The 18,452-nt window shown below is 48.6% G+C and overlaps 6 protein-coding genes across 6 annotated transcripts; 2 read left to right on the top strand and 4 right to left on the bottom strand.

Annotated features, from left to right (window-relative positions):
* Positions 1 to 271: 271 nt before the first annotated feature.
* On the bottom strand, positions 272 to 2,639 carry BDV37DRAFT_274764 (putative l-fucose permease; the record flags this gene model as incomplete). Its single annotated transcript, XM_032085296.1, has 7 exons — positions 272 to 298; positions 891 to 1,264; positions 1,336 to 1,566; positions 1,660 to 2,004; positions 2,081 to 2,298; positions 2,346 to 2,446; positions 2,505 to 2,639. The coding sequence occupies 7 exons, from the start codon at positions 2,637 to 2,639 to the stop codon at positions 272 to 274; spliced, it is 1,431 nt and encodes a 476-aa protein (XP_031937347.1).
* Positions 2,640 to 3,654: 1,015 nt separating this feature from the next.
* On the bottom strand, positions 3,655 to 7,219 carry BDV37DRAFT_214718 (calcium-transporting ATPase). Its single transcript, XM_032080066.1, has 5 exons — positions 6,963 to 7,219; positions 6,740 to 6,897; positions 4,355 to 6,670; positions 3,965 to 4,287; positions 3,655 to 3,913 (listed from the first exon to the last, which is right to left on the bottom strand). Exons 1-5 carry the CDS (start codon positions 7,078 to 7,080, stop codon positions 3,808 to 3,810), a joined length of 3,021 nt encoding a protein of 1,006 aa, XP_031937346.1. The 5' UTR covers positions 7,081 to 7,219; the 3' UTR covers positions 3,655 to 3,807.
* A 1,806-nt stretch (positions 7,220 to 9,025) lies between these two features.
* BDV37DRAFT_286998 (14-3-3 adaptor artA-like protein) lies at positions 9,026 to 10,395 on the top strand (the record flags this gene model as incomplete). The annotated part of the gene is made up of 8 exons (XM_032088035.1): positions 9,026 to 9,037; positions 9,210 to 9,217; positions 9,280 to 9,326; positions 9,387 to 9,406; positions 9,475 to 9,486; positions 9,564 to 9,838; positions 9,901 to 9,988; positions 10,042 to 10,395. The coding sequence occupies 8 exons, from the start codon at positions 9,026 to 9,028 to the stop codon at positions 10,393 to 10,395; spliced, it is 816 nt and encodes a 271-aa protein (XP_031937345.1).
* A 1,066-nt stretch (positions 10,396 to 11,461) lies between these two features.
* BDV37DRAFT_286997 (eukaryotic translation initiation factor 3 subunit J) lies at positions 11,462 to 12,451 on the bottom strand (the record flags this gene model as incomplete). Its single annotated transcript, XM_032088034.1, has 3 exons — positions 11,462 to 12,166; positions 12,269 to 12,342; positions 12,433 to 12,451. The coding sequence occupies 3 exons, from the start codon at positions 12,449 to 12,451 to the stop codon at positions 11,462 to 11,464; spliced, it is 798 nt and encodes a 265-aa protein (XP_031937344.1).
* A 572-nt stretch (positions 12,452 to 13,023) lies between these two features.
* On the bottom strand, positions 13,024 to 14,610 carry aspf22 (enolase acuN; the record flags this gene model as incomplete). Its single annotated transcript, XM_032085295.1, has 5 exons — positions 13,024 to 13,378; positions 13,438 to 13,878; positions 13,942 to 14,281; positions 14,350 to 14,406; positions 14,487 to 14,610. The coding sequence occupies 5 exons, from the start codon at positions 14,608 to 14,610 to the stop codon at positions 13,024 to 13,026; spliced, it is 1,317 nt and encodes a 438-aa protein (XP_031937343.1).
* Positions 14,611 to 15,931: 1,321 nt separating this feature from the next.
* On the top strand, positions 15,932 to 17,815 carry rpt4 (proteasome regulatory particle base subunit RPT4). Its single transcript, XM_032080062.1, has 4 exons — positions 15,932 to 16,280; positions 16,404 to 16,790; positions 16,845 to 17,301; positions 17,361 to 17,815. Exons 1-4 carry the CDS (start codon positions 16,064 to 16,066, stop codon positions 17,479 to 17,481), a joined length of 1,182 nt encoding a protein of 393 aa, XP_031937342.1. The 5' UTR covers positions 15,932 to 16,063; the 3' UTR covers positions 17,482 to 17,815.
* Positions 17,816 to 18,452: the final 637 nt, after the last annotated feature.

Genomic DNA, 18,452 nt, shown 5'->3' with positions numbered 1-18,452 from the left:
TGGTTGGCATTTTCGGTTTCTTTCTTGTTATACAATTTATTTTATACCCCTGCGGCTATGCGGCGCTAGTTTCTTTGGACAGTATTCTTGGGCATCTCTGGTCTGGGTAAAAGGTGATGGATTGAATGCTTTACACCCCGTCTCTGTGGCTTCCCCCGACTTTCTTTATCTTTTCTTTTTTTCCTCTGTTCCTACGTTTCACTTCCTTCCCATTCTGGGCTTCCTTCCTCTAATTCAGATTTACACTGTCATATTAAGCACGTCCCTCCCTTCATATCGCGATCTCCTTTCTGTGTATCTTATTTTGCATTATATTCGTTCGTCAGCCCTGGTTAATCTCTGCTGAGTCTAATCTGATGGTCCTAGTCGGACTGGCGTGTTTTGAGATATCCCCTTTTACATACGCAATCATTCTTCCCTTCTCGTTTCTTTTTCTCTGCCATGTTTTTTTTTTTCCACCATATCGTGCCCCAAGGCTGGATCTCGGTTGGCACTGGGAATGATATCCATCCAGTGATCAATGCATTATCGTTTGAATAGACCTGTCATTTATCGCTAACTTCTTGCTTTACTTTGTGTCCGTCTTGTTTGCATATAAATAGAGTAGACGTCAGACAGTTATATTGTTTTAAAAATCGAAGGCCTATCATTTCGATGAGTTTAAGTTTCTATCACATACATGTAGAAGGTAGATTTATCGAACCGTAGTAGTTCGAAAGGCTCAACAATTAGCTCTAACCTCTTAAGCATACGCTTCTAGTATAGGTTGCTTGACTCTCTTCATAATATTCTGAATCTACTTTCATGGGTTCTGGAATATATAATTGACATTATAACACATTATTATGTTAAAGACCAAGGAATAGGAATAACTTTCAAGATCACCTTACAACAACCTCCTTCGATTGGCCCATGACACCAACCTCGACATCCTTCTCCTTAGCACCATCATCCCCTGCTTCAAGTCCGACCTCACTCTCTCCAATCATATCGACCGTATTCCGATACGCAGGAACAAAATTCACCGCCACGGCATACGTCCACGCAACGACCATGAACATAGTCGGCACAATCATAGCAAATCCAGTATTATTCCGCATATCAGCGACATGCCCCAGGATTGGGGGTACGACAGCACCACCGCTAACACCGGCAACGATGAACCCAGAACCGCGCTTGTAGTGACGACCAAGGCCACGAATACCCAGGGCGACGATTGTGGGGAAGCAGACGGATTCAAAGAACAGAGTGAGGAAGAGCATTGCTTTGATTTGAGATTTATTAGTTCGTGCAACATAGCCAAGACAGTTTTTAGCAAGAGTACTGGGGACGTACCTAGGCCGGTCTTGTGTCCTTGAGTTGTTGACGCTGCTATGAATGCTACGGTGCAGGAGAGATAAACCAGGAATACCCAACGAGCCTTGACAAATCTCATTAAGAAAGCACCTGCGAACCGACCGACGGCAAAGGCTCCTTGGGCGCCGGCCAGGTACTTGGATGCGGTGGAATCCTCAGTGCCGGGCCACGTTTCAGTCACATAGTTGATGAAGTATCCGGCGATAGCCACTGAGTGTTTAGAATATGTGAGATAGGTTCAGGTCGTTTGGGTGAGATGCAGTAATTTCGGCTAGGAAGAGAGTAAATGATCTATCTACTCACCTTGGGCACCGGTATATGTGAACTGAGCTAGGGTGGCATGGAACAGTTTGTATTGTTTCCGGAATGGCTTATCCTGCTCGCCAACATGGGTGGAGGCAACCTGGAACGCCATGTCCTCATCTGTGACTTCAGGGATGTTTGAAACGAAAAACACCCCAGCAAGTAGAAACACGAAGATACCGATGGCAAGGTACACCCATTGTACACTTTTGAGGGCGTCGACGCTGTCACCGGTATCGGTGAAGAACACGTACGATGCTAAAGCCGGGGCGACGCAAGTACCGATTCCATTGAAAGCTTGTGCGAGATTGATTCGAATCTCCGCATACTTTGGTGGACCACAGACTACACAATAGGTTTTAGTGAGCGTTCTTTGACTTAAGCGATCATGCCTCCGAGATGAGAACCTCGACGTACGCACCGGCAAGATATGGATTAGCTGCTGTCTCGAGAGATCCCAAGCCCGAACCGATGACGAGAGTTGCAGCGCAGAACCCTCCGAACGAGCGATTTAGGCCGGCGGGCCACATGCAGAGGGCGCCGATCCCGTAGAGGACCAATCCCAGAATAAACACGGACTTGTATCCAAAATGACGCAGCATATAGTTCGCATATCCTAAGGATGCCAGTGGATAGGCCCTAATCTCATAAATACAATTCCCTACTCGAAGTTGTGTGTGGCTTACCCAAAGTACGCAGCCTGAAGACCAGCCGAACGAGTCCGAGTGATGCCTAGGGTAATCTGGAAGTGTTTATTGAGCGTATCCAGCAGTCCGTAGGCGAACCCCTAACGGACCTTAGCAACCAGATACGGCGGTTGTAAGACAGCAGCACCACAAACTCACCCATAAGAAGAAGAGAATAGTGACGAGACATAAGGGCCATATACTTTGGCGTAAGGTGAGGGTTGCTGCCGAGGTTGTCTTCCTATTGTCGACTTTAAACCCGGATCGGGTCTGCAGGAAATGTAACAACCCCATTGTTGCAAATTTCAAAGAAAGAAGCGGTACCTTGAGGGTGTAGAATAATCGATCATAATGGCTGAAGGTATGGGGACGGGCGATTGTGTCACACCGACGTCCTTTTATATTTTTCGTTTTTCAAATATATGACGGCAGCCCCAGTGCGTGCATTCTGGGGTCGTAGACACAGCCCTCGCCCAATGGCGCCATCTCGACATATTCTACTTTTGCTTAGGTCGCGGATCGAGTCATTCCTGGAAAGAAAGCCGCGAAGAGGGGGAAAGTTGCGGCCCTCATTGGGGTAGAGAATAAGGTAATGGATCCCCAGACTTTCACCCCGCAAAAGGCAGCATCCAGTCCGGGGAAAAGATCGCCGCGTCAGTCCACCACTTGGGCCGTGTTATCAAAAGATGTAACTTCGGTTCAAAATCGCCGAAACATTCGCTGATGGCTCTTGGCATGAAACCTTCCAGTCAGGGCTTCAATTTCAATTTCCCCCGCATGGCTTTGCTTTTCAGGAAATGGCCATGGTGATTCGCTCATGGACGGCCTTCACTCATTTACCCCGTCCGTCAATTAGCCTAAACTATACCGACATCGTCATTGATGGTAACACTAAGTAGCATGTCGCTCTCTTTTGCACCGAGAAAAAAGAGTGTATGGCTGAGGAATGCGGCGATCCCCCTCACTGTCTCGGGAAAGGTCAGGAGACCCATGTCATGGATGGAATGGAAGGAGTGCCCTCAAGGCAAGGTTAGTCCAGGGTCGTATCGGACTAGTAGTAGTTAGTACGCAGGTAGGCGCATGTAGGAAGGTAGTATTCCGTCTACATTCATCGAAGAATTCGAGAATCAAGTCACGGACGGGAAATGTAACGTGACTCAGTGCTGTCACTAAAAGGTTCTGTTTTTGCGGGAGATAATTAAGACGGTGAATCTGAGAGTTGAGAAAAAAAAAAATCTTATTCTTTGCAACACGAGAAAAATGGTCTGACAACCCATAGGCCGGAGCTTCGATAATCCTGGCTAATTCATTTCTTCATTGCTCTCTACCGCGGAGAACATCTAACACGTTTCATACATGTCATGAGTGTCCAAGAAAAGAAAGAAAAATTGAAATCAACGACTCCAATGGGTCGATATCTATGTCTATCGTGCCACCCACTCCACCTACCATCCTGCAACATCTATGCCCTCTTAGGCTTGGACGCAGCTCCATTCTGCTGACCTGTACCCTTCGAGGTTGTAGTGTACATCTGACGCTCGACGAATTTAAGTGCCTCATCAATAAATCTTGTAACTTATTAGCTAGTCAGAACCCACAATAAGGTAAACGAGACTTACATAACGGGAGCACTAATGGCCAAGACTGCCTTCCACTCCACCCAGTTTAGCGGCAGAATTGAAAACAACCCCTGCAAAAATGGAATGTACAAGATGGCAAAGTGCAATGTCATCGAGAGAATGATAGCGTAGACCAACATCATGTTGTTCCAGAGAGCGAAGGTCAACAGGGACTCGCTAGACGACAGGGCATTCATAGCGTTCAGCATCTCGATTACCACCAGGATGGACAATGAAACCGTAGAAGCAGAACGAGACATGTCGTTCGTAAACATCTCACAACCAATTTCGGGGAACTGTGCGGAGCACTTGTGGAAATGAGACTGCAGACGGGGTCAGTACAGGATAATGCGTACAAGGGAGAGTTTTAAGGGTTGTTGTTGAGCTTACCAGTTGCCAGAACGAAATCTGGGGCCCTTCGGGGTTGTAAAGGAACCACCAAACGTAGCCAAAGACGGTGGCAGCACCGACGTATGTACCGATAACCAGATATCTGAATAGTAGCCAGCCACCAACAAGGGGCTCATCACGCTTACGAGGGGGGCGTCTCATCACATCATGATCAGGTGGGTTGAATGACAGAGCAGTCGCAGGCAAACCGTCGGTGACCAAGTTAACCCACAACAACTGCACGGGTACCAGCGCTTCAGGCATACCCAAAGCCGCCGTCAAGAAGATCGATACCACTTCTCCAATGTTAGAGGAGATAAGATACCGGATGAACTGCTGAGTGTTGCTGTAGATAGATCTTCCTTCCTCGACAGCAACAGTGATGGTAGCAAAGTTGTCATCTGCCAGCACCATGTCGGCAGCCAGCTTAGCCACATCGGTACCGGTACCCATAGCTACACCAATATCAGATTTTTTCAGGGCAGGCGCATCATTGACTCCATCACCAGTCATCGCGACCACATGGCCCAGAGACTGAAGGAGATCGACCAACTTAGACTTGTGGCTGGGCTCGGTCCGAGAGAAAAGCGAGGCCGTCTTAACAGCCTCGAGCTTTTCACTATCAGAAAGGTCATCGAACTCCCTACCAGTAAAACTCTTACCGGCGAGGTCTTCATCTTCAGCGAAGACACCAATCTGGCGGCAGACGGCCTCAGCAGTGTTTCGGTTATCACCGGTGATAACGATCACCCGAATACCAGCGGCAAGACACTTTTTGATGGAATCAGCAACCTCGAGGCGCGGGGGGTCAAGCATGGCGGCAAGGCCAATGAGGGTCATGTTCCGTTCCAATTGAGCGTAATCATCGGAAGTCTGGGCGTTGCGCAGGAGGGGGTTGGCTCCCACATCATCAACACGGGCCAAAGCCATCACACGAAGGCCACGGTTACCATATTCAACAACTTCAGCAGAGAGCAGATTGGCGTGCTCTTTAGTAATAGGTACACGGGGCCCATCAGATCCCAGGAGAACATGGGTGCATCGCTCAAGGATGGATTCAGGAGCACCCTTAACCAAAAGACTTTGTTTCTTCTCAGTGCCAACGAGGACAGACATACTCTTTCGATCGCGAGAAAACTCATAAGTTGCCTTCAGCGGCAAGCGACTCTCATAATAGGCACTCGAAGCACGGAGTCTCTGAGATGTAGGGAGCTGGGATATTTTGGCATTGGTAGCGGCATCGTCAGTTCCAATCTTCTCAACCAGGACGCGTAAGGCTCCCTCGGTCGGCTCGCCGATACAGGAGTAGACACCACTCTTGGCATCGTGAGAGATATTCGCACTGTTACAAATAGCCATGACCTCGGCCATCTGTCGAATAGTGGAGGAATTAACCGCGGGATTTTGCAAGGCCTTGCCATTTTGGGAAAGATTGCCCTCCGGTGCAAAGGTTGTGCCTTCGACATCAATCTCTTGAACACTGTTGCCAGTCTTGTCCAGGTAGACGACCTTGTTCACACTCATTTGATTAGTAGTCAGAGTACCAGTCTTGTCTGAGCAGATAACGCTGCAACTTCCTAAGGTTTCCACAGAAGGAAGCGACCGAACCACCGCGTTTTTGTTGGCCATCTTACGAGTACCGAGAGCAAGACAAGTAGTGATTACAACAGCCAAGCCTTCGGGAATGGCAGCCACACCAAGAGAAACCGCAATCTTGAGGTAATAAATAGCTCCCTTGGTCCAGCCGCCGTGTGACGGGTCGTTAAAGTGCTCGATGTTGATTACCCACACCAGAATACAGATGACTGTGATCACTTTGGCAAGCATGTCACCGAAATCGTTAATTTTCTGCTTCAATGGTGTTGGCTCCGAGATCTGAGACGTGATGCTATCATGGATATCACCGATGGCAGTTGATCCGCCGGTTAAAACAACCAAGGCTGTAGCGTGCCCATTGACCACTGTGGTACCCGAGAAGAGGATGTTGGTCTGATCTTGCTTGACAGCCTGCTTATCGCGAATGGCGCGAGTATCTTTGCCAACGCTCTCACTCTCGCCCGTCAAGATAGCTTGGTCGACCCGGAAACTGTTGCTATGGACTGCAATCAATCTGCAGTCGGCCGGCACACGATCTCCAACCGCGATATGGATTATGTCTCCAGGAACCAGGTCTTCGGCCTTGATACGCTGAGTTTTCCCATCACGAACTACAGTAGCCTCATTCGCAGAATATTCCTGGAGTGCAGCAATTGCTTTCTCCGCGCTGGTTTCTTGCGTCACGCCAACGACAGAATTGAGGATCAGGATCGTCAGGATCTATGGTCGTAGCAAAGGTTAGCAGCGCTTTTCTAACAAAGCAATGAACTAAATATGTTCAGGACTCACAACAACAGGGTCAACAAAGGCAGTCCAATCGTCCCCATCTTCAAAAAGAGCCAAGACAAAAGAGAGCGCAGCCGAGCCTAGAAGAATGAGGACCAGTTGATCTTTGAATTGTTCCAGGATGAGCTCCCAAAGGGGGGTGGGAGGGTCTTCCGCAAGCGCTACACGAAGGATGAGATTGAGTCAGTTTGTGCTTTCATTCGAACATTGGATCTTTGTGACTAACCATTTGCTCCATGCTTTTCCCTGGCCTTCAACGCCTGTTCCTGCGATAGACCCGAGTGCTCTGAAACACTAAAGTGTTCCAGCACCTCTTTTGGGGAATAGAGGTAAGAATGCTCCATGATGAACCACAACCGTCAAGGGTTTGACTAGGGTTGGGAGCAAGGGGAGGAGGAAAAGAGAGGAGAAAGGTTTGGAGAAAAGTTCGCAGATGCTAAAGATCAAGACATGAACGCCAAGTGGCCGGATGATTGGTAACGAAACGAGTACTGGTAAGGTACTATCGGGAAGAATCTAGAAGAAGGGAGGGAAAGATAGCCGTGCTCCGAAGTGTATTGCGGAGAAAAGAAAAGAAAATCGGCAACCTCTGTTTTTGCCGCCTTGATCGATAACAACACCGTTTAGTCGGGATAATAATAACTGTGATAATTATAACGAAGGTGATATGACCCGGGGGGGGGGGAGAAAGAATTAACCTGGAAATTGGCCTCCGGGTTAAGACGTGCGTTTTGAAGCCGAGAGAGTGGATAAGTACCTGGAGTCGATAATAATTTATCGGTGTCCCTGTATTCAAACGTGTTCTTTTTGCGGTCTGCTGCCATGGGTCTTTGGATCCATTGGTCCCGTTTCGCCGCCGCAAAGACTGTCTGGTTGACAGTGGACCAAAATAAGCCTACAGGGCTGAACGGTAAAATAACCACATATGGCGGATGACCCAGCATGACCGCTACTTTGTTGCGTCAACCTGTTTCTCATCGCTTTTCAACAGCAAAGTCAACATACTGGAAATTTCGTCGGTACTCGTACGAATCTCATTATCCCGCTAAACCCCAAGATTATATTAGAAATATCTCATGGTGGAAGTAGTCTAGACGTGTGGAGGGCGAGGGATGTATGCATGTACGGTACAATACTGTTGTAAAATACGTGTATTGAATCGGGCCGATCTCCACATTCAGAAATGTTGATGCCTTGCCCCAAGACCCATGCTCGGCCCTGGAGCCATCCATGGATGTCTCCAAGAGGGTGGATGGGGCCCATGCCCTGGGCTAGAGTGCCTAGTACTCCGATATGCATACTAAATGGTCAATCACTGCAGACTCCAGAGTACGGTGTATGGCTATGGGGATGGTAGAGTGATATTACGTTGCTAGGTCCCTTTCTGACCTATCTCAGGGGACTCGTCTGGGGAGAAATCACTTCTGCCACCTTTCAAAGGTTGGTAATCACAACCTACGACAACCGCACGGAATATCATAGATTGGACTTCGTTTTAGCCACCCCCTTTTCTTCTCGTTCTTCAGCATACTTATTCATCTATCACTGTTGGTTACTCTTGCCAACTGGGCTGCTTCTGTGCCTCAGCATGTCGAGCTTCAGATGCCTAGAAGAAGTGTTATATGTATGTACGATTGAAAAGGCATATAGGCACAGCCCAACAATCATCAATTCTTTTCTGTCAAACTTATTGCCAGATGCAGTCAGCACAGGCTTCAGTCTCAACAATTGATCTTTGCGCAGCCCGCATGAGGTTCACTTTGATAGTTGCCAAAGCCTTCATGAACGGGTACATACACATTCATCCCGGAGAGGCGGAGGGTGCTATAATGCGGAATGAATTGAAGTAGCTCATGCTAGGACACCCAAATTTGTCTGGTCTGACATCACATTTCAGGTAGTTAATACATTAGATGGATAATACAAAGCGGATGCGCTATCGCACAGTCCAGTCAATAAGGATGAGGGTCTTTCATGCCTCAGGCAGAACAGTCCCTGTTGGGCCCTGCTTGCCTCAGGCGCCTGGGGGCATCCCCGGCCAAACATCACAAACAATAGTAGGCCGCGCCCGCCTCTCGCTAAAGCTGGCAGGCCGTCACCTCACCGGTTCATCATCTGTTGCTTGAGGATCGCATCTGTCAAACCTCTAGTGAATTCCACATCCCCATTCCATCTGTGTTGTCTTTTTGTCCTCTTCTTTCCCCACACCTCTTTTCTCTTCTCCTATCAACTCCTTTCAACCACCGTACTCTGTCTTGTAATCCTCCTATCTGTACCCTATCTTCCAGCATGACTTCTGAGGTATGTTGTTCCAGCCTGACCCCTCCTCTTCTATTGTTTTCTACCCTCGTGCTGCTGCGATAGCGGCTGGACGTGCCGATGCATGTATCTCACTATTGGAAACTCTCTATCGTCTTTGACATGGTCTTTATAATAAAGTAGATCAATACTAACAATATTTCTTCATTCACAGCGTGAGAAGTAAGGGTCCAGACCGACTCAATCAATAGCAGATAACGGAGATACTAACCCCCTTTCTCCAGCAAGACATTCCTCGCCCGCCTTTGCGAGCAGGCTGAGCGCTACGATGGTAAGATCCCATGAATGGCCGGACCTCGGTACCCTGTATACTAATTCCCTATCTTTACAGAGATGGTCACGTACATGAAGGTGAGTAGCAGCCTACTAAACACTTGTTGTATCAGTTATTTAAGACGCGACCGCTAATTATCTAACAGGAAGTCGCCAACGTATGTAACCATTCCGCTTTGCACCCTGAGATCGCTTCCTCCACACCCCTTTTCTTGCTTTGCTGACCCCGCATCAGATTGGAGGCGAACTTACCGTCGATGAGCGTAACCTTCTCTCCGTTGCCTACAAGAACGTGGTCGGTACCCGCCGTGCTTCCTGGCGTATCATCTCCTCCATTGAACAGAAGGAGGAGTCCAAGGGTTCTGAGCAGCACGTCTCGATCATCCGTGACTACCGCCAGAAGATCGAAACCGAGCTGGAGAAGGTCTGCCAGGATGTTCTTGACGTTCTGGACGAGTCTCTCATCCCCAAGGCCGAGACCGGCGAGTCCAAGGTTTTCTACTACAAGATGTAAGCCCGTTGGCTCTGGGAACGCTCCATGAATGATGCGGTTAATCACATTCGATGAATAGGAAGGGCGACTACCACCGTTATCTCGCTGAGTTTGCTTCTGGCAACAAGCGCAAGGTTGCCGCTACTGCTGCTCACGAGGCCTACAAGGTATGCCTGATGGTTGTTCTCTCGATGAAGCTCCTACTTACAATTTGGACTAGAATGCCACCGACGTTGCCCAGACTGACCTCACTCCCACTCACCCCATCCGCTTGGGTCTTGCATTGAACTTCTCCGTGTTCTACTACGAAATCCTGAACTCGCCCGATCGTGCCTGCCACCTTGCCAAGCAGGCTTTCGATGATGCCATCGCCGAGCTTGACTCGCTCTCGGAGGAAAGCTACCGTGACAGCACTCTTATCATGCAGCTTCTGCGTGACAACCTTACTCTTTGGACCTCTTCCGATGGCCAGGAGCCTGAGGGTGCTTCCAAGGAAGACAAGCCTGAAGAGGAGTCTGCCCCTGCTACCGAGGACAAGGGTGAGGAATCCAAGCCTGCCGCCCCTGAGTCTTAAAGCGACAAATTGGACGTTTTCTTTTGTATCAAAAACAGCGTTGTGCGCTCGGCGCCTATTTGGAGAGGGTTCGGATTCTCCCTGGAAGTGTTTACGATGGTCTGTTTTAGCTGCGTGACTGGTTTGGACCGGCACGTATCTTCTACTTGTTCGGGATCGTGTGGGTCGGCCGGCGGAGTTTGATATTTGGAGAGCGAAGAAAAGGGGCTGAGCGGAATTTATCTCTCTTTTACTGTTTCTATTCCCAACCCCCAGAGCAAGATACAACGTGTTATTCCACCCCCCTTTTTTTGTTCTCTTTTCTGTGCTTGCTTGCCCGCGTTATCTCTACTGTTTTCTCGTACATCATCCCATAAGCCCCGCGAATATTTGAATTTAAACTTAGTAGTCGTTCTACTCAAAGACGTGCGACTTTATAGAGTCGACGCCCTGAAGGATGAAACATACCCCGTCTTTTTAGTTCGATGGTATCATTGTTAGAAATACCATACACACTTGTGGTACAGTGATCGTTTTCATCACATAGTCTGAACCTGCTTCTCATAGACTCCCTCTTTGTTCTTGTTCTCTCAGACATGCCTCAAGCTGGTAAAGTTCCGCCCAGTAATTGCTTACTGGAAAACATGTAAAACACCTAAGCTTCAAGGTATGAGCTCAATGCCTACCAGCCAGCTGTTATGTGCAAGCTAGTTGAATACGCTTTTCTTCAGCGACAACTTGGCAGTATACACAAACTCCCGCGTGGTAGGAACGATTTCCGAGTTTTCTGTATTTGAAAAGTTTCCTCTATCGATCTTTAACTTGTGTCGCTCAAGATGACCAAAAAAATAAATAAATAAACATACTAGGGCAGGGCTAGTAAAGCACGTCTCTATCGTATTAATATATACTACCAGATGAGGAGGCAAGGGAGAGAGAGAAGAGAAGGAACTGCTTAAGGGCGGATGTATAAGAGTCGGCAGGTATCATGTCATACTGACAGGGAACTGGCAACTATGAGAGCACAGAAGGAATAAAAAAAGAAATGAGATAAAACGGAAATAATAAAATGAGATGAAATGATCAATCACATGAAATCGTCGTCACCCAATCCATCATCACCATTATCATAATCAGCATCAAGCTTGTTATCTCTGGAAGTAACCAGTGACACCTTCGTCTTGGCCGCCTTAGTCTTCTTGCTACCCTTGTCAGCAGCGCGCTCCTCTCTCATCTTCTCGTTGCTCATAGTTGTCATAGCACTAGCGATCTTCTTGACATCGGCACTGTTCAGCTCCTTGACAAGCTGCTTAGCGAACTCCTGCGCCCACAGGGAATAGTGAGGCTTCTTCGAATGGGGAGTCAGGAGGGGGATAAGGGTGGAAGTCAAACGAGCGAACTGGTCCTTAGTAGTAGGCTTGAACAGAGGCATGGCAGAGAGATCGACGGCCTGCGTCGGGTCGGCCGAGTCACTAATAACGATAGCCTTGGGAGCTCCGCGGTTCCGGTTAAGGTCGATATCACCGAACAGATCCTCGGCGTGCTTGAGATCAGCATCCTTCTGGGCGCGGCGCAGACGGGCTCTCTTGTCGGAATCGTCCTCATCCTCGCTCTCGGACTCTTCCTCCTCGGCCTTCTTTTTGCGCTCCTCCTGGTGCTCCTGTATACGCTGCGACTTGCTCTTCTTCTTTGCCGCAGCCTCAGCCTCAGCCTTAGCTTTGGCTTCGGCCGCCTTGGCTGCCTTTTCCCGCTCTACTTCGGAGTCTTCGGCGGCGTCCCAGGAGTCGAGAACCTGTTGGGGAATTGCAGTTAATTAGCAAATTGAGTTTCCGAGCGATGGTCATATGTGCTATATATAGTGGGGTAAAATAGCAGAAGAGAAAAGTTTACCCACCTCCTCTTCTTCCTCATCATCGAACCTGCGACGGGGAGCCACAGGAGGAGGGGAAGCACTGTCCTCCTCATCGTCTGCAACAGAAAAGTAGGAACTGTCAGTAAAGTGCCGTTGTAAAGAAAGCAGACTGTATGCGGAAGTCCACAAATTTCAGATATCCTTACCCCACCGTTCGGGCGCCATGGCTAAGTCAAGGATGTATAAAGCGGTAAAAGCTTCAAACTTCTAATGACTAGATAACAGGGCGAGCAAGTGCCGTGTATCTCAACGAGAGGGTCGTGGTGGGCGAATCAATAACCCGAAGGCAAGTTTGATGTGGGCGAGTCCTTCACAATAACTTCACGATAAAACAATCTGGTGGTGGGGCTAGAGAAGGTCACGTGTACCGATACAGTTCAGGCCTATTCATCAAGTGTTAGGAATCAACATCACTATAAGATACATATCTATGTTGGTAGACTGTGGCTACTAGTGATGGTCTACATCGGGGGCTTCTTCTTCTTCTTTCCTTTTATTTCTTTATTTTAATGTTCATTTGTTTTTTTGAATTGCACTTTTATTGCATTACTGCCACTATATCTGGCCTAATCGAATCGTCATCATAAATCTTAAGAGAATATCATCTGTAGTGCTTTGTGCAGCTCGTAGAGCCTGCAAGTAGCGGGAACCCGGGCATGCAGTGCGGTCCCGAGTCCAACCATCTTTCGATAATGTGCAAGGTTGGTTGGTGGGCGTCATATAATCATACGGTTCATTTACAGGTTGACAGAAGTGCGGAACTTTTCGCCAGCATAGACGGCGTTGTCACCAAGCTCCTCCTCGATACGGAGGATCTGGTTCAGCTTGGCCAGACGCTCGGAACGGGCAGGAGCACCGGTCTTGATCTGGCCAGAGCGGAGACCAACAGCGATATCGGCAATGGTGACATCCTCAGTCTCACCGGAACGGTGGGAAACCATGACACCCCAGTTGTCGGCGTAGGAGTCCTTGGCAGCCTGGATGGACTCGGTAAGGGTACCGATCTGGTTAACCTTGAGCAGGAGAGCGTTGCAAGCCTTGGTCTCGATAGCCTTCTTGATACGCAGGGGGTTGGTGACGGTCAAGTCATCACTGTGGAGTTCATGTTAATATGTTTCGAATATGACACTGGAAGGAAGTGGACTACATACCCAACAATCTGGAAGTCAGAAGTCTTGTAGAAGTAGCTCCAGGCCTCCCAGTCGTCCTCAGCGAAGGGGTCCTCAATGCTGACAATGGGGTACTTGCTGGCAAGAGTCTTGTAGAGGTCGGCCAGCTGCTCGTAGGTGAGCCACTTGGAGGAGTCGCTGTCGGGGTTCTTGAAGTCAAGGTCGTACTTCTTGACATCAGCCTTGTAGAATTCGCTGGAAGCAACGTCCATGGCAATCTTCATCTGGCCAGTGTAACCGGCCTGCTCAATGGCCTCAGTGATGAGGTCAAGAGCCTCCTCAGCAGTCTGGATATCGGGAGCAACACCACCCTCGTCACCAACATTGCCAGCAGACTGGCCGTACTTCTTCTTGGCGAGAGCCTTGAGCTTCTGGTAGACCTCAGCACCCTGGCGGAGAGCCTCGGAGAAAGAGGGGGCAGAGCTATCAGCCAAGTTAGAATAGCTGTCGAAGAATGAGGTACATGATCTGGACCCGAGTACTTACGAAGGAACAATCATGAACTCTTGGAAAGCCAGACGGCCACCAGCGTGAGAGCCACCGTTCAGGACGTTCTGGAAGGGGACAGGAAGCACATAGGGCTTCTTGGTACCGGCGAGGTCGGAGATGTGAGCGTAGAGAGGGACACCCTTCTCAGCGGCACCAGCCTTGGCAATGGCCAAGCTGACACCGAGGATGGCGTTAGCACCGAGGTTAGACTTGTTGGCAGTTCCATCAAGCTTGTTCAGGAACTCGTCGACCTTGGACTGGTCCTTGACATCGAGGTTCTCCTTGATGACGGCGGGGGCAATGGTGTCATTGACATTGGCGACAGCCTTGAGAACACCTGTTCTCCGTCGGTACGATCAGCCTCCGTTGCACCGGACAAGCATTCGGGGAGCATCTAGTACATACCCTTTCCACCCCAGTGGGTCTTGTCACCGTCACGGAGCTCGTGAGCCTCGTGCTGGCCTATGATTCGATTGTCAGCATGATAGAAAGAAGACAAGGAAGTACATGGAAAGCTCCGTAGACTAGTGGGGACAACTAACCAGTGGAAGCACCAGAGGGAACGATAGCACGGTGCAAACCAGTCTCGGTGACGACGTCCACCTCAACGGTAGGGTTACCGCGGGAGTCGTAAACAGAGCGGGCGTGGATCTTGGAGATAGGCATGTTGACGAGCTGAGGAATTGGTCAGTCGACTTGGTTTGAGGACGGAAGAAAAGAGAAAGGGAGGGAGGGAAGACGACAGATATAAACGAAGGGAATGGAAAATCAAAACAGTGCTGGATCGGTGTTGGGAGGAGACTAGCAGCGGGGGTTGTGTTCACCGACGACCCAAAAAGAATGATCGGATGGCTCAGTGACGGAGTACAAGGGAGAGGCAGTGGTGGGGAGATCCAATTTCAGTTGACCGAGAGTCAGGAACAGTTACAACGGTATTCAAACGGAAATGTCAATCAGGATAACACGATTGTGGTATGACGGCGAGACACGATAGAACGATCATCGAGTTTTCTGATCTGTTCTCGTCCTCGTCTCTCTTTGCCATGGAGGGGTCATGGCTACCGTAGCAAAATAGTGGGATGGTGGGGTAAGAGGTCATGATCTCAGTGGAAACAAAACAACCAAACTCACCTATGGGAGATGACCAGAAGAGGACAGAGTTAGTAGACTAGTGTTGGAGAAATGGAAACAAATCAAAAGTAAATAAAGAAGAAGGAGAGAATTAAATAGGTGTCAACAATTAAAGTTGGCAAGGTCTAGTTCTTGTACCATCCTCGCCCTCTTCCCCGGCAAAAGCTCTCGACCTCGTCCTCCCGAATCTTTCCAATGAAATGGTGGGGCTCATCAGTCTTCTGTGACTCTCGCTGGCTGAGCTCTCTGTCAACTGTGTCAACCCTGCCGCGAGATCTTCCGCATTCCCTCGGGGTAAAGCGGGTAAATTAATAGTTACTAAAAGATTCACATTCTTGTTTCTGGGGTACCTTGGTAGGAGATCATTTCATGTCTAACCGGAGGATTGTCGCCTTGATGGGTAAACCAGTCCAGGTGTCCATCGGAGTATGTATGTATGTATGTATGTTTATGCTGGAGGAAACGTCATTCTAGAGGAATGATAGGTAACAACTAATATATCATTATTGGTGTCTATTGGGGGTTAATCCCTTGCCCGGTTACCCTAGATTTGATTTTTTTGCTGTGCTGTCCCGAAGGGTTCACGCCAATTGATTCAGGCGTCTTTGAGAGTATCACTGGGGCCCTGGGGTAGCATTGGAGACTATCTGGAAATTTCCATATTGCGTAATGACGAAAATGTGGTACCCGCTGACACCTTGGTGCCTGAACAGTCCCGGATAATAGATACTGCGCAGCATCCCTCAGGCATCAACTTCATGTGACCTAGCTGGGTCCCATATTGGAGTCAGGTGACCTCATGGCTTGGTGGCTCCGTAAGCTCCTCTAGAGCTGGTGATAGCATTGAGATCAGATACCCCAACGAGCCATCCGCGGTCACCATCTCTGCCATCTCTATCTCTCCCGCCTATAATTCCATCCTATCCACCCTTGAATTTATAGTTTTCTTTCCGAATCGTTACCGTCGAACCATCTGTGAGGTCTCACAATGAACGGCGCTGCTGACCCGGAGAGAGAGCAGGCGCTCGAGGACTACAAGAAGAGCCTGCTGGAGCTCCGAGAATGGGAGGCCAAGCTCAAATCTCTTCGGATGGGAATTAAGGACTTGCAAAGGGAGTTCGATATCTCAGAGGAAAACATTAAGGCCCTACAGAGTGTGGGCCAGATCATCGGTGAAGTGTTGAAGCAGCTGGATGAGGAAAGATGTACGTTTATTCGGTGGTTGCTCCCACAATACTTTGTTTCCAACATACAAAACTGCATAAAACTCGTGATGAACAGTGGGCTGCTTCAGTCTACATCTGACAGAGGCTAACTTCAAACCATAGTCATTGTTAAGGCATCATCCGGTCCCCGTTATGTCGTTGGTTGCCGTTCGAAGGTCGATAAGTCGAAACTGAAACAAGGGACTCGTGTCGCCCTTGATATGACAACTCTGACGATCATGCGGATGCTGCCCCGGGAGGTCGACCCATTAGTATACAACATGTCTTTGGAGGACCCAGGACAAGTGAACTTTGCTGGTATTGGTGGTTTGAACGAACAAATCCGAGAGTTACGAGAAGTGATCGAGTTGCCACTCAAAAACCCCGAGCTTTTCCACCGAGTTGGTATTAAACCACCCAAGGGTGTCCTCCTTTATGGACCTCCTGGCACAGGAAAGACATTGCTGGCACGTGCTGTAGCCAGCTCGATGGAGACCAACTTCTTGAAGGGTGAGCGCATTATGTTCATTGGGAATTCAGGACGCCTTTGCTGACCATTTGAAGTCGTTTCGTCCGCTATCGTCGACAAGTACATCGGTGAATCTGCACGGTTAATAAGAGAAATGTTCGGATATGCCAAGGAGCATGAGCCTTGTATTATCTTCATGGATGAAATCGATGCGATCGGTGGTCGACGATTCTCAGAAGGTACATCCGCTGATCGTGAAATCCAACGGACGCTGATGGAGCTTCTTAACCAATTGGATGGGTTCGATTATCTTGGAAAGACGAAGATCATCATGGCTACGAACAGACCTGATACTCTTGATCCCGCTCTGTTGCGAGCGGGTCGTTTGGACCGCAAGATTGAGATTCCTCTTCCCAATGAAGTTGGTCGCTTGGAGATCTTGAAGATTCATTCCAGTACCGTCCAACTTGAGGGTGATATTGACTTTGAGAGCGTCGTAAAGATGAGTGACGGTCTCAATGGAGCAGATCTGCGCAATGTTGTCACGGAAGCGTATGTTATTTCATCCCTACTCTTTTGTTTGTGGTTGATGGTTCTGACATTGAGTATAGTGGTTTGTTTGCCATTAAAGATTACCGGGACGCTATCAACCAAGACGACTTCAACCGGGCGGTGCGCAAGGTAGCGGAAGCTAAGAAGCTGGAAGGCAAGCTGGAGTACCAGAAGCTTTAATTACATAGATACTCCTAGGATGACATTACAAAATCGGTCATATTTAGATAATGTGCAATCGGTTTCACGAGCTCTTCACCATGTTTATTTGTTTAAGAGATTACACCGTGTAGGATGGCGCGCGTCACGTTCGTTGTTGGATGTAAGTCTTGGTTTGGTCGTAGATCGCTTACTATTCATGATAGTTGCAACGCAGCTACTTAGCAAAATGGGTGAAGAGCGCTCTGCAAGTACTACCTTGAGCGAATCTCTTTTTATCTTTTGCTATTTTTCCCATGGAGTGTTCCCGGGATTGCGAAAGGATTACGAATATATTTCTAGCCACTGTAGATCGAATTTTCCATCTTGGACGGGGAGAAGGTACTTGTATATCAATACCGTTCAATAAGGCGAAATTTTAGAAACGCCGTCGAACTACCCACTAGCACCCACCGTAGGTAGATATTTCGTAAAGAATACTAGCTGGGTACTCGCCAGGTGGCCAAAGTATGAGAGCCAAGAAAGACAAACTTCCGCCAAAAGGGTCCATTTGGCTCCGCTCTGCATATGGGCGGATCTTGTGAAGACGTACTCGAGGAGTACTGGGTAGGTCGTCCTTTTCCACGATGGTAGAATGTATGAAAGACACCTATGGTTCATAATCAGAAGGTGTACATGAAAGGTCGAGAATGAAGCGCGACAGATATTCTCCGAATTATTCCTTCTCCCTGTGGTTTATGATCAACCGACCTTACGAACTCATTCAGGACAAGGCATTTTTATTGGCAGAATTCCAGCATTCACCAGTGGTCCCCACTTGTTTCATGCGTGCCCTCTTACTCTTATAGTTTTAAATCCCAAAAATGATCCCCCATTGCAATCGTTGTCTAAACCGCAACTCCAAACAGCCCCAAATCCCGACCCTCGTGCTGCGCACCTCCTAATTTTATTTCTCTGTTGTCCTTTTTCATGAGTAACGAACTGTAAAGCGC

The sequence above is a fragment of the Aspergillus pseudonomiae genome (assembly GCF_009193645.1).
Source record: "Aspergillus pseudonomiae strain CBS 119388 unplaced genomic scaffold BDV37scaffold_85, whole genome shotgun sequence".
Taxonomy (NCBI): Eukaryota; Fungi; Ascomycota; class Eurotiomycetes; order Eurotiales; family Aspergillaceae; genus Aspergillus; species Aspergillus pseudonomiae.
This window is presented reverse-complemented; position numbering and strand designations above follow the sequence as displayed.